The sequence below is a fragment of the Myxocyprinus asiaticus genome, chromosome 40 (genome assembly GCF_019703515.2).
Source record: "Myxocyprinus asiaticus isolate MX2 ecotype Aquarium Trade chromosome 40, UBuf_Myxa_2, whole genome shotgun sequence".
Taxonomy (NCBI): domain Eukaryota; kingdom Metazoa; phylum Chordata; class Actinopteri; order Cypriniformes; family Catostomidae; genus Myxocyprinus; species Myxocyprinus asiaticus.
Window position 1 is genome coordinate 21,478,102 of NC_059383.1, and position 15,706 is coordinate 21,493,807.

Consider the following 15,706-nt stretch of genomic DNA (forward strand, 5'->3'; position numbering starts at 1 on the left):
GTTCTAAACAACCTGTTCACCCTATATATATATATATAAATATATGCCCTTTCAAGCAAGTAGACTTAGCACTTGCTTATGTAGGGCACAATACACTGCTGCAACGTCAATCTTTCAACTCTGCATACCACAAAAACCACTCTTGAATGCTGCAGGCCTTACCCCATCCGTTTCTGTCACATCCACACTGCCGTCTGCATCATCGTCCATGTCTTTGTGAATGCTGCGGATGGCCTCAAAACTCAGCAAAGCATTCTCATCCTGGCAAAGAAGCTCATCGATACCACATAGGCCTAGAGAGGAGAAAGAACAGTCAGATATGAGACCGCAAATCCACTTGAACTACACTGTAACCTACACATCCTACACAAGTGGTAACCTGTGATGGTTCCCTTAAAGGAATAGTTCAGCCAAAAATGAAAATTTGCTGATAATTTACTCATCCTCAGGCTATCCAAGATGTATCTGAGTCAAAACTTCATCAAAACAGAATTTAAGATTTTTAGGATTTCATTACAGGCCTCCTCCTCTAATAAAAATGCAAGTGATTGTACTCCATTTTTTGACGGTCCAAAATGCATATTTAGGGTACATCGAAATAATCCACACGACTCCAGTCGACAAATAAAGTTCTTCTGAACCCAAACGATTGATTATTTTTAGAAACAAAACAATACTTATATACTTTTTAACTACAAATGATTGCTTCCGTACATCGCTGTGACGTGCGCTCATGAGAGGGATGACGTAAGCTCGTTTGTAAGGTCACATGTCGTGAAACAAAGGGTTGATATCTGAAATCATCAGCTGTGCCCGTGCTGTTTTTCCAGCGAACTCAAGTATGTGTGAAAACTTTGTCATTGTCATGCCTCCCTCGGGCTCTGCACCTCCCTAAGCGCTCCGCTCCTCATCTCCTGAATTCTAATTCACCGCACCTACACTCAATTCACTCGCTCATCACTGCCTGCATAAATAACTCATCTTCACGCCACTTTACTGTAAAGTCTCACACAAAGGACTCGCAGTGTTTATTTACCTGTCTGTATTTGCTCTTGATCTTTGTTGATATCTGTTTAGTGCTTACCCTTCTGATTTGCCAGATACCTCTTCTTCAGTTTGTGAAGTTTCTCTTCTGTGTGATATCACCTGTACCATTGATCTCACTGTGTAAACACTGTAAATCCTGTGAATCTCAGTAAACGCTCTCACACTTGGTTTCACTAACTACAACTTGTGTGGCTTGAATTCCTGACAGTCATATAGCCCATATATTTCTGCTAAAGACGAGCTTACATCATCCCTTTCATGAGCGCACGTCTCAGAGATGTACGGAAGTGAACATTTATAGTTAAAAAGTATATAAGTATTGTTTTGTTTAAAAAAAAAAAAAAATCAATCGTTTGGGTTCAGAAGAACTTTATTTGTCGACTGGAGGCGTGTGGATTATTTTGATGTACCCTAAATATGCATTTTGGACCGTCAAAAAATGGAGTACATTCACTTGCATTGTTTAAAGGAGGAGGTCTGAAACGAAATCCTAAAAATCTTAAATTCTGTTTTGATGAAGAAACTCAGATACATCTTGGTTGGCCTGAGGGTGAGTAAAATATCAGCAAAATTTCATTTTTGGGTGAACTATTCCTTTAAAGGTGCGTATGTAAGATTCAGAAACCCTTGTTATTAATGACACCTGTGGCCATTAAGTAAACTGCAGCCATCTACCTGTTGCTCGTGATTGCTCACACACTCCATAGGGATAAGCATCGACCAAAACAATGACGTAATGTACAAAGAGGCTGAATGTGATTCACCGGCATCATGCTGACAGATAAGGTAGCATAATTAAAATTACACCATTATGATTGTTTTACTACAAACTTTGAGACTGTATATTATATTTGACTCTCCAGTGCTGGATCAGAGCTAAAACAAAGTGTGGATATAGGTCTGACTATACGAGACTGTAGTTTGAAGTAATTACTTTTCTTTGCATGATACATTGACTGCATTTATACGATAGCCTATGTCGGTGTTAGCTAGCTAGCCAGCTTTATCAATAGCTGTTAGCTAAATTTGGTGGATGATGACAGTAGCTGTTTATAAAATAGACTGTACATTATAAATATGTTGACACAATTCAGTATTGATGTGATTCCATCACAACTGTCATTTTGATATATCGATGCGCTATTGTTTTATAATAATAGATTGTATATATTTTCAGTATAACCAAGTTACATTACACTAATGAATGGAGCTTTTTGCATTATCTTGAACATTGTCTAGCATTCATTTCATGTGTTATTGTAGTTTACCTTGCTGAATAATTACAGATTAACACTGACATTAACCTGACTTTTAGTATAAAGAGAAGATCGTTGAAATTATTTGAAAGTTATGAAGCAAGGTAGCTTGCAATTCGTCAGCGTTAGCAGGCAAGATCAAGTTAGCAAAAATTACACAGATCAATCCTTATGGTACTATATAAGCTTACCTGTCCAATAAGAAGAACGCCAATTCAGGGTCAGTTTTGATCCCCAAAACCGAACGAAGTTCCCTCTAGGAATCAAATGCCCCGCTGATGTTCGCTCTAGTTTTCGCTCGACCACGATCACGTTTCTGCTTAGCCAGACGGGATTCAATAGATAAATTTTTTTTTTTTTTTTTTTTGGCTTACTCAGAGTTTTTGTTGGATTCGGTGTTGTGCTGGGAGCCGGACGTTTGCTGGATTCCATCTCTAAGATAACGTTACCTAGTGTTGCAGTTTGTTGTCGCTGTTGAATAGCGGAAGAGAAGCTACTGTCTGAGGCAAGGCTCATAAACGTCACATCCTTTGGATTTTCCTGGCAAAACTGACCCGCTCCCTTCACATGAAAATCAGTCTACAGGCTTTAATAGGCAACCTTGGAAGTCCGGGAAGGGCTCATTTTTTAAGTTGCGTTACAAGCCGTTCACACATTAGCAAAAAAAAAAGGCTATTTCTACCTGATCTAACCCTTAAAATTGGTTTGTTGGTGTAACCTAATGTATTCAGGTTAATTTAAATGTTACCAGATGAAGCACATTTTTAGGTGAAAGTTTTTTTTCAGTGTAATAAGCTGCCTCACTGCCTACATAGGCAACTGCCTTCTAAGGCATTATCCTAAAACAAATAACAACAATCCTCACAAGTGACTTGAATGCACTATACAGGCAGCAACTCAGGAGACACGACTCACAATTGATTTCAATAGAGTTTGGTGTTAGCATAATTCTAAGCACCATTCTGGCATCGCTGCGATGCCAAATTAAGCATAAAAATACACAACGTACACCAAATACTGTGTAAAGTAGTAAATTTTTTTATTAAATTGGTTACATTTTTAACCAACCTTTTTTACTCCGTGAACTACTTTTTAAAAAATAAAGGTGGCTGAGAGCTACTTATTTTTTTTTCATATATATATATATATATATATATATATATACACACACAAAGTTGTATAAGTATATACACTGGCAGCCAAAAGTTTGGAATAATGTACAGATTTTGCTCTATGGAAAGAAATTGGTATTTTTATTCACCAAAGTGGCATTCAACTGATCACAATGTATAGTCAGGACATTAATAATGTGAAAAATTACTATTACAATTTGATGTTCAGAACTTCTTAAACTTCTTCAAAGAGTTCTCATCAAAAAATCCTCCACATGTGGCAATGACAGCTTTGCAGATCCTTGACATTCTAGCTGTCAGTTTGTCCAGATACTCAGGTGACATTTCACCACACGCTTCCTGTAGCACTTGCCATAGATGTGGCTGTCTTGTCAGGCACTTGTCACGCACCTTACAGTCTAGCTGATCCCACAAAACTCAATAAGGTTAAGATCCATAACACTCTTTTCCAATTATCTGTTGTCCAGTGTTTGTGTTTCTTTGCCCACTCTAACCTTTTCTTTTTGTTTTCTGTTTCCTGTTTCAAAAGTGGCTTTCTCTTTGCAATTCTTCCCATAAGGCCTGCACCCCTGAGTCTTCTCTTTACTGTTGTACATGAAACTGGTGTTGAGAGGGCAGAATTCAATGAAGCTATCAGCTGAGGACATGTGAGGCATCTATTTCTCAAACTAGAGAATCTGATGTACTTATCCTCTTGTTTAGTTGTACATCTGGCCTTCCACATCTCTTTCTGTCCTTGTTAGAGCCAGTTGTCCTTTGTCTTTGAAGACTGTAGTGTACACCTTTGTATGAAATCTTTGTATAGCCTTTGTATAGCCTTCATTCCTCAAAACAATGATTGACTGATGAGTTTCTAGAGAAAGCTATTTCTCTTTTTTGCCATTTTTGACCTAATACTGACCTTAAGACATGCCAGTCTATTACATACTGTGGCAACTCAAAAACAAACAGACAATGTTACGCATCATTTAACAAACCAAATAGCTTTCAACTGTGTTTGATATAATGGCAAGTGAATTTCTAGTACCAAATTAGCAATTTAGCATGATTACTCAAGGATAAGGTGTTGGAGTGATGGCTGCTGGAAATGGGGCCTGTTTAGATTTAATCAGAACTTTGTGATCAGTTGAATGTGTAAAAAGGGATAATTTTCTATCCGTTCTGGAGTGGAACTCCAATAAATTGCCCTTTTAAAAATACCTCTAAAAGGGTGCCTGGGTAGCTCAGCGAGTATTGACGCTGACTACCACCCCTGGAGTCGCGAGTTCGAATCCCAGGGCGTGCTGAGTGACTCCAGCCAGGTCTCCTAAGCAACCAAATTGGCCCGGTGGCTAGGGAGAGTAGAGTCTAAATGACATTCACTGAATTAAAGGGAAAAAAAACATTTTATTAAGTTTAATTCCATATAAAAATCACTGCAAAAAATACTATTATCATCAAGTGTTTTTGTTTTGTTTTCCATTTATAATGGTCTAAAAATCCTTAAAACAAGATACATGTGGTCCTGGGTAGCCCAGCGAGTAAAGACGCTGACTAACACCCCTGGAGTCGCGAGTTCGAATCCAGGGCGTGCTGAGTAACTCCAGCCACGTGATAAGATGCGTGGCTCGTCCTCCACCACCCGGACTGAAGTGAGTCACTACGCCACCACGAGGACATAGTGCGCATTGGGAATTGGACATTCCAAATTGGGGAGAAAAAACAACAACAACAAAAAAAAAAAAACAAGACTACTTGAGAAGCAACATATAAGATATTTAGATTTGCTTTAAGAGAATGTATCTTAAATATAAGTGTATTTTGTATATACGTAAGTGTATTTTTTCACTTGGTTATACTTCTGCGAGTGCAGTAAAGACAACATATACTTCTATTCAAGATCTATTCTCTAAAAACAAGTCTAAATATCTTATATGCTGCTTCTCAGGTGAATGCATCTTTTTAAAAGGATTTTTAGATATTTTAAAATATTTTAATATATAATATTAATTTCAACATTCTCAGATAACTATTTTTTCTTCTGCACAATAGCTGCTAAAGAAAATGTACGCTGTTTTAAATTAAATTAGTTTTAGATATTTATATCGGAAAACAAGCCAAAACAAAAACAAATCCAAAACGTATTTTGTTGCAGTGTATAATGGGGCGAAGACTACCCTCTTTCACCTTTCTGTTCATTTCAGTCCATCTTTAACTCACAAAGAAACTCTCTCTTATTAATAAAGCTGCATATTGCCAATTTTCTTCACGATAAGACATGCACAGTGACGCATATATTATGATTCAATAAGTCACGAGCCATCACGTTATAATCTAGCTGCATTAAGCATGAGCGCTCGAGGGATGAGCGTCCTCGCGACAGAGTGTGCCTCAGCCTAGTGCAGTATCAATCTCTGCATTGTATGGACCTACAGAGCTATGATATTCTTCTAAAAATCATAGTTTGTGTTCAGCAGATAAAAGTGAGTCATACACATCTAGGATGGCATGTGGGTGAGTAAATGATGAGAGAATTTTAATTTTTGGGTGAACTATCCCTTTAAGTTAAAGACTTGATTATGCTGTAGGTATTCATGTTAATGCGGTCACTGCGATTAGATGCCAGGATTTATTAAACTGGGGTCAGCTGACATTGCAATACTAGGATAATATAATTAAAGATGCTTGCATTTCTATTCCAGGACTATACTGTGATCTTTCAGTCATATCTGTTTTGATACAAAGAAACACTTAAACTATTGTGAGATCTGCACAGCTACATTCATTTTGGCTGTGCGTCACCATGTAAAACAATAGTGCATGACAAAACCACAAACACACATGCCACAACCTGCAGTCTTCTAAAAAAAAAAAAAAAAAAAAAAAAAAACTCTACACACTTTATCACCACTCAGAGGGGTTGCTGCATTACTGAGAAAACATTGTGACTTGAGAGAACTGTTTGCAAATTTTGACACTGCATCCAGTTTAGCTTTTTAATTAAACTGAGCTCAACAGTCCTGGAAGAAATAGTAACATGTACAACATATCATGCTACTAGCAAATTTAACAACATACAAAACAATTTCCCACCTAAGAGCTTGTTCAAGTGAGGCAAATCGATTTGCAACTGAAACAACTGAGAAACATATGGCTGACATGGAAGTAAGAGACAAGGAAGCACAAACAGAAGGGGAAATGTTGAGGGCTTCAGGCATTTCCTCAGAAATTATGCTTGAATTCCCTGGATGCATTCCCTTCATCCCATTCACTGAAGTGATGGAATCATCTTCGTGTGTGTAGTGGCAAGACAGCTACTTAATAACCTTACTTATGCTAAAAACATTTAAAATCTCCACATATTTGAACGGATAGTTCACTTAAAAATGAGAATTATTTACTCACCCTCTTGTTGCTCCAAGACTGTATGACAAGATGTTAGGCAGAATGTTATCTTCAGTCTGCATTAACTTTCATTGCCTTTTTATTTTTATTTTTACATCTAATGAAACTGAATCGTGATTGAGACTAAATTTCTTCCTAACATAAACATAAAAGTCATAGGGGTTTGGAACAACATGAGAGCGTGTAAATGATTACGGAATTTTTATTTTAAGTTAACTATCCCTTTGAGAGTGGGAATATATTGTTTGTCCAACACAGTTAAGAGCCAGAATGTGTTAAGCTTACTTTAGATAGTGCAGGTGACTGTTAGCATTTGATAAAACCCCACAGAAGAGGATCAGTTTCCTCCATTTCTTTTCCTGTCTCTCTGACCCAAGCATGTCTTGGTAGATAAAAGAGAATGAGGGAAAACAAAACCAACAGCAGCTCCTGACACATGATCCAAAGCTCATACTTTATTGGTCAAGGCATTTCATAGACCGGCGAAAAATCGACACACTCACCGTAAAAAAAGCTTTGTCTGCACGCTCCAGGTGAGAATGGCTCATTAGTAATCCATAGTTTCGATTCAAAATGTTAATCGTGGTGAGAAATTGCGGCTAAGATTTGCGTTTGGTGTGCAAAGGCATTTAGTCTGCTTTACTGGCTGTCAGAAACATTTAAAAAGATCTGAGAGGAGCGTCAGAGGATTGACAGATCTGTTTTACAAAGACCCTTTAATATCATCCTTTGGCACAGCTGGATGAAGCCACACAAGGGTCAAGATCAAACACCCCTTTGAGAAATGCCAACAACTATGCTACAGCCAAAATTTGCAGGCTAATAATTTGAAATCAACAGTGTATACACTTGGCCGATACACAGTTGTAGTTTCCCCTTAAGTCGGTTCCAAAATCTACTACTAGCCTAGCCAATTATTAACACACATTTTCTGATTTTAAATTTGTCTGAGTGAAACATTGTGTACAATTTAATTTCAGCAATCATCTGTAGATGTACCCAATGCTGCTGGATTGCTGCCATGCAATGTTAAATAACTTGCCTTAAATTGTATGAAACAGTGCTTCTTGCGCCACGACAAAATAAATTCTATATTACCCGCGCTGTGAGCCTGCAGTTTGAATGAGATGAGATAAAAAAAAAAAAAGTGTACCACAAAATAAAGCTAAAACAACACTTCTATGCTTTTGTGTTTGTTGGTTGTACTCAAAACCATACATACAGCGCATTCATGAGCAAATGACTTTTATGATCCGGCTCTTTTAATTAATCAATACAAATGACTCATCAGCTGACAAGTTATTGGTTTGAATCAATCTGATGAATCCTTCACTGAATCAGTCAGAGCGGTTACTGATTTAAAAGTGACTCAATGACTCACAAGTCTTTATCAGTCATGTCCAAAGTGAGAGCTGTGTTGTTTAACTGAAGGTTCGTGAAAATTAAATCAGTCATTACAATTGTTGTTTATGTGACAACGTGTAAATAAAGATACACATTTATATTTGCATTTGTTATATACTGTATATATACCTATACCTGTACGGGCTACCCCGCTGCAAAAGCAGAATTTTATAGTAAACACTGGTATCTTATGAAATATTGATCTGCATTATACTGTATCAGACACCGCCCTGCCAGCACTCCAGATATAACCACTGGCCATTGAAAAACCAATTACAGTCAACCACTTATCAACACACATTTCCATATAGCTTACATGAAACCATTGTGATCAAATTTATTGCAAGAATAAATTCACAAAAACTTTATGTCTGAGTGCGAGGTCGACTATAACAAGAGCAGAGAAATGACACCGAGCATGTTTACACCCATTATGCTTAATACGCTGACAAAGTGTGTGGTCTTGTAAATGCATTAAACGGCTTTCCTTATCAGCGTGAGGCCATAAATGGCTTAAAAATAAACTGATCGACACGGGCAGATATTTGCCAAATAACCCAATTTCCTGTTGCATGTAAACATCTTAACTTGCGTTCTTACCGGCTTATCCAATGTACGTATGTGTCGTGCACATGCATCTTCACGTTTTGATGTCAAAAACATGGAATAATGTGATTATTTCAAATGTCATGCAAGCACAGATTTATTGCTTTGACTGATTTTTTTTAAATAAGCTGATTTTTGCGAGCAATCAGCATATTGGTGTGCATGTAAACAGGCTCAACATGTATTTGTTTAACTGGAGTCTAGCCATGGCTTGTGAGTTCCTTAGTAAATATGAACACAGGTCTAAATACTCTGGAGTTAGACCAACTCCACTGGCTTGTGATGAATGTATATTTACACATCCTTATGAGGAAAGAGGCAAAGAGCCTTTTAGAGAATGAGACCTACAAAGCCACAATGGCATAAATGTAATAACAACAGGCCACATGGGTAATATACACCAGTGGTTCTCAATCAACCATAATTATGCATAGTTAGGATAGCAAAATGAATAAGCTTATCAACTTTTTAAAATGCTTCCCATGTGTTTTGTTGTTGAAAGGCTGAGTGTCCAATCAATTGTATGGTATTTTTGCAGCAAATACATCACTCACTGGTAATAAGGCTAAACAAAACTGTATTTGACCCAGTGCTTGTTCCATGTGCTAGGCTGTTAAATTACACTTCTGCTGTTTCTACATTTACAAAAAAAAAATTCCATGTTTGATTTTAAAGAGGTCACGACATGATGTCCAGTGTCAAGTGTGGTTCTTGAAGCAAATGTTGTAGAGAATCACTGATATACAGTACAGGTAAAATGATCACTTATACATTAAGTACACAAAAATTGTAAAGGAATGTTCTGGGTTCAATTAGGCATAATGTTGATTACTACTTGTCCCTTGTTTCTTTTTCTTTTCTTTTTCCTCTCTCTTTTAAAAAAAAAAGGTTTTATATTTATGAATTTAAAATTAAAGTAAATGGGGCCAGTCCATAAACATGAAAGTACAAAAAGTTTTTAAAGTATAGCCAGTATAAGATGTAGGCCTAAACATTACACGTGTTAACATGATTTTAAAATTGCTTACTAACTTTATCTGTGAAGTTATATCCAATATTACAACTTTGTTTGCACATTATACAAACTCACCGACATGCGCCATCTCTTATCAGACATTTATGCATCAGCTCCAGCGTTTTTACTGTCACCTGTGGTACTACTGGATGGAAGCGCAATCCGTCAGCAGCGTGGGAGACCCGGGTTCGGATACCGCATAGAAACCAAGAAGTTCTCACTTTCGCATAATCTGTGACGAATTGAAGGTTGCATTTTCCCTCTCTTACATTACATTTCTACTCCACTGATGGTTAGGTTTAGGTTTGGTGTTTAGGTTGATATACAGCACGTACAGCTGAAAACGACTCACTTCACAACTTTTGCTACCCCTCTGTGGACATTATACCCGGAAAAACGTGCCCAGTCACCCAACAACACTTACCACTTTGGCCACCAGGGGCAGTGTTTCACATTTTGGTAAGCACAGACCGATTTGTGCTAAAGAAACGCCAACCTACTGTTTCCGTGAGATCAGTCTGTTCACAGTTCATCAGTCTACTATGAAAATAATTTCCAATTTTTTCAAAGGTACCATTTCCTCTTGCATTCCATTAAAACAATCTCCATCCACAGTGACTCTGCAGCTCTTAACATCAAAGGGAGATAATGCTGAAAACCTAATTGTTCTCACCATTTCCTATAAAAGGAGAAATGTTTTCGGGAATGCATTTCACTAGACACTGAGATGCTTAGTCCTTCTCTAAAACAGTTGGATAAAGTCAACACAGCCTTGGGCCTACTAAATGCAATTTACTCTTTTCCAAATGCATCCTAAGAGAATCCACCTGAAAAGGGCAAGACATGCCAGTTTTAAACAAACCCCAGATGAGGGCCTGGGATGGGAACCTGTGAACCCCTTTTAAAGACTATTTGCTTACTATGCAAACAGAATTCTTGCAGTACACTACAGTAATAAATAGAACAACAGAAATGGTTACAGAAAATCTCAGTAACTCTCCAGCTCATCCAAACCTCAACACTTGTCCCGAGTGCAGTGTTTGCAAAAACTTTCAAGAAGACTACATTTGAACTTTTAAAGAGTTTTTTTTTTAATGAGTCAAGGAACAGTCTCTTAAGTGGAAACTTAACATAAGCGTCAAAGCCCAATGGGATATTGAATGAAATTGGATGGCATGTGGGATCAAAACTAACTGCCTTGCAAGGGTGACATAGTCTAGAAGCCTCCATTCATGACCTCTGAGGGGCATCTAGTCTGTGTTCACCTCTCTCGTGGAACCATTTGTCAAACTGTGTATATTCAAAACCACTGAGGCAAAAATCAATATTACTATTGATCATATTTTGGATTTTGGGTTAGGGATTTACCCTAAACTTTGGTGCATCCCTTTTTGTTTGTATTATGGACATGAATAATACCTCAAATCATACAGATTGTTGAAGAGGTGTGTGCTGTTACTTTTCAAAGCAAGCAGACTTTTGATTTTCACCTGGGAGGCCATAAAACTGTGAAAATCTACTGAAGAGTACAGAATCTTCAGAATCCATAGACTTACATTAAAGGAGGGACTCAATCCATTTTTCCAAGACAAACATGTTCCTATTCTTGGTTAGCAGTAGTGGGGAGTGAAAAGTGTTTTGGTGTTTTACACATGTAAATATTTGACAGTGTCACCAATGAAATAAATATTTCAGCACTTTATCTTCCCAGTTTTTACACAAAATCATACAAACACTCCAACAAACACTCTATCCCATAGGGAGCACCATGTGACACGTAAAATGCACTTTATACAGACACAAAGCATTGAAAATAGCACTGAGTGGTTCAACTGAATGATGATTTCCTACCGGACAATTCATTGGCAGACTGTTGGTGCCCTGTCAGGCTGGGCTGATCTGCTGCACTCCTCCAGAAGAAGCAAAGGCATGCAATGTGCATGCAATGTCTGGCATATCTCAGTGAATCCATTCTGAACTTAAAACAGAGAGAGAAGATTTCAAACAAAACAAAGCATTAATCCATGGAAGACATATTGAAACATTGACACAAACTATCATGGCACATACATGAATGTTGGGTATAGAAATACACTGACAAAAGTGATAACCTGCAATTGCTACTTCAAGGAGCAACTTGATGTAACCCATAAAAAGTACTTTTGCTGGTGTAAGGTTGATTTAGTTAGGTTGAATAACATATATTTTTAGTTGAATAAAACCAGTTAATTTAGTTGTTACCACACAAAGCAAATTTTCTAGATTACCTGACAAAATATTGCTTACAGTATAGTTCAGAGACTATGTGAAAAGCCTCCAAATGCTTCTTACGCTTGAAGTAATAGTTCACCCCAAATAGAAAATTCTCTCATCATTAATTCACCCTCATGCCATCCCAGATATGTATGACTTTCTTTTATCTGCGGAACACAAACAAAGATTTTTAGAAGAATATCTCAGCTCTGTTGGTCAATTCAATGCAAGTGAATGGTGACCAAGCCTTTGAAGCTCCAAAATGGACATAAAGGTAACATAAAAGTGATTCATAGGACTCCAATCAGTTTTGGGTGAGAATAGACCAAAATGTAACTCCTTTTTCACTGTACATCTTGACATTGCAGTCTCAAGGCACTATCATGATTTCAAACTCGATTACACTTTCTAGTGCTCGATGCATGCACAGATGGATTACTTTTATGCTACTTGTACGGGCTTTTTTAGAAAGTTCTGGCCACCATTCACTTGCATTGTATGGACCTACAGAGCTGAGATATTATTCTAAAAATCTTTGTTTGTTTTCTGCATAAGTAAGTAACAGACATCTGGGATGGCATGAAGGTGAGTAAATGTTGAAAAAACATTTAATTTGGGGGTGAACTATTGCTTTAAGCATAAGAAGCATTTGGAGGCTTTTCACACAGACTCCAAACTACTGTAAGTCTAGTGATGCGTGGCATGTGACACTCATTTTGCGATGTTTGCATAGCAATTTGACAAAGGTGACTTTTAAACAGAGATGCTCAGATCCTCTCATTGTTTTAAAAACAAAAATAGCGACAAATGTGGCTCTTTTGGTACAGTCAAATTCTGCATTTACATATTTTTCCGCTTCATGTCTGTCAGATTATGGGAAAGGAAACCAACAAAAGTCACACAAACGTTATTATCACTCATCGGGTTTCTCGAAAAACTCTTAGCTTACCTGTCAAGCTCTGAAAGCTGGAATTTGCTGGGATCCCTCGAGACAAATCAGGTAGAAAAGTTTATTTTGATTTGACTGTTCAGGTGATCCATTAGAAAACTAATATGTGTAGGATCCAATTCCACGTGGGATGATGTTTTAACTCTCAGGTGCGAAAATGTTGCCTTTTAAACGCTCCAACAAGTTTGAACAACACTTTAGAGATGTTCGACATTCATTTGTATCCTCCTAATCAATGACCCGCCGTTTCAATAGTTCTATTAATATGGTTTAAAATATCTGTCCATCACTTGTGGCGCCCGCCTCGACAATTGAGTTGTCCTCAAATGGTAAGTAGGGACATTACACTTCTTCTTCTTTTTTTTCTTTTTTTTTGTCCAAACAGCTGTCTCGAATGTATAAATAAAAGCTCCTTACATGGATCCAAAGTCCCTTTTCTGATTTATCCAAAACCTCTCGGTGTTAAGAATCCGTTTGGCGTTGATTTTGGAGGTTGTGTAATGAGAAAGCAACAGTGTCTTGAATTATGAAGTGTCAGGTTTTAAGGTTTGGTCTCAAAAAGCAGAAAGACAGCCATCTGGTGGTGAGAAAATTGGCTAATCATCATGCTTAGCTAAAATTATGAGAGATGTTTGTTTACAACATCGGTGTTGACATTTAAAAGGTTGATACATTATAGTTTCCAAAAGCTAGTGTTTCTAACTTAATTAGACTTCCAGAGGAGTTATAATTGTAGCTAAGAGTTAATGGTATAGTTCACCAAAAAATGAAAATGCTCTCATCATTTACTCACCCTCATCCCAAATGTATAACTTTCTTTCTTCTGTTGAACACATATGAAGTATTTAAGAAGAATATCTCAGCTCTTTTGGTCCATACAATGTAAGTGAATGGTGGCCAGAACTTGAAGCTCCAAAAAGCTCATTAAGATACCATAAACGCATTGATGGGCAGTAGCTTCACTACAAATAGTGACGCTATTAGCTTAACTACATTTCTGAGTAGCGAGATGGTAGCTTCACTAGTTTTTAAATCAAGTAGCTTTTCAGTAGCGAAGCTATATTTTTGATTAGGTAGCGGCGTAGTGTTGACAAAAGCTACACCTACATCATGCCTTGTATCCGGTGTTTACTATCGCCAGTTTTGAATTAAAACTAAAGATGTCTGATCACAAATGAATCGCTCAATCGGTTCTTTAAAATGAATTAGTCAAACGTGATATGAAAGCGGTCTGAATCGGTTCGCGATTCAATTTGAATGACTCAGAAAGCTTGCGCTCACGCTGCTGAATCATTTGGCATGCGCTCTCACTTGCTCTTGGAATATTTTATAACACGGCAAATAAAGATAACGCTGGTTGCATTGGATCTACAATCAATCGATGGAAACCAAACCTGCAAATACATCCTATCGTTTGCCAGTGATGAAGAAAGTCTTTATTAAGTTCAGTACGTGTGCAGCTTGTGAACGACTTCTGCAGGTAAATACATTTTCCAACCAAAAGAGTATCAAAACACTTATTAGCCTACACAAAAACATTTTGAAAAGTATCATGACATTACCATGTTTTTTGGACATGTACTATTACCTGGGAGCACCATGTTAATACAATGGTATATGAATGTGGTAATATAGCGAAGTACCATGGTATTTTATTAATTACCTTGAAGCACCATATAAATACAATAGTATATGAATATGGTAATCATATATCAAATTACCATGGTAGTAACATGGTATTCTTTGAAGTACTTTGAAGCACCATGCAACTACAGAATGGTGCATAAATAGTTGTATATCACAGTACCAAGGTATTACCATCTGATACCATCAGAAATCACATTGTTATTACCCAGATGTGCTCACAGACACACACACACACACATTACGTTTAAGTGGGTATGGGTTTGTAGCGATAGTAGTATAAATATGAAAAATAAAATGTAAAAATCAGTGATTTTACATGTTGAACACATGGGTTTGTATAGGTAGCATGTCTAAATATGAATTTACATGTTTGTTTGCTTTTACGTGCACAAATGTATTGCAACTACTATATACTTGTATACTGTATTGCACTAAACTGTAATATACTGTACCGTGGCTTTGATAAACATCATGTGAATACGTTTAGGTTCTTTGTCTATGACAATATGCTCTGTACATCTGCGGTTGAAAAAATATGAAGTAGCTTAAATATAGCAAGCTACTTTTAGCGTGTAGCTTGTAGTGTAACTTGCTACTTTTTCTGAAGTGTAGCTTTTAGCTTATCTTAACTAATTTTTCTATTGAGTAGTTGGTAGCTTAGCTAGCTAAATTTTTAAACTCCAGTGGTTAAATCCATATGTTCTGAAGCGATATGCCGCGATATGCCGACCTTCTGCCATGGTCAAACAAAGAGATAGTCCTGCCCCCAACTCACGGCATTGGTTGAGCAACATTGTTGGGGTGGTTTTAAGCAGGTCACTCTAAACAAACAAAGGAATTTTCAAAGCTCCAGAGAGAAAGAATGCTTACAGTTTTCGAGAAAATTAACCTATGAATGGCTTACTTATAGTTGTCTCTGCATATTAAGCTGGGATAGGAGAAAGTATTTTAACACAGAAAAAGTTACATACATCTGCTTTAAATATTGATCTGTTTCTACACTTATATCACT

General features: G+C 37.2%; 1 protein-coding gene across 7 annotated transcripts in view; it reads right to left on the reverse strand.

Moving 5' to 3' along the window:
* Positions 1 to 13,582, reverse strand: part of stim1b (stromal interaction molecule 1b) — a 38,059-nt gene extending 24,477 nt beyond the window's left edge. Inside the window, exons 1-3 of one of the 7 annotated variants that reach the window (XR_007895578.1) lie at positions 13,048 to 13,580; positions 11,697 to 11,823; positions 163 to 293 (exon numbers count right to left, since the gene is read on the reverse strand). Coding sequence is in view for 6 of the 7 variants with exons in the window: in XM_051681752.1 (XP_051537712.1) it covers positions 163 to 293; positions 11,697 to 11,817 (252 nt within the window). In the remaining variant the exon portion in view is untranslated. Of the gene's footprint in view, positions 1 to 162; positions 294 to 4,636; positions 4,798 to 11,696; positions 11,825 to 13,047 lie in introns of those variants that run through there. The other 6 variants (XM_051681752.1, XM_051681751.1, XM_051681754.1 and 3 more) reach the window with 6 other exon arrangements.
* Between the last annotated feature and the right edge of the window lie 2,124 nt (positions 13,583 to 15,706).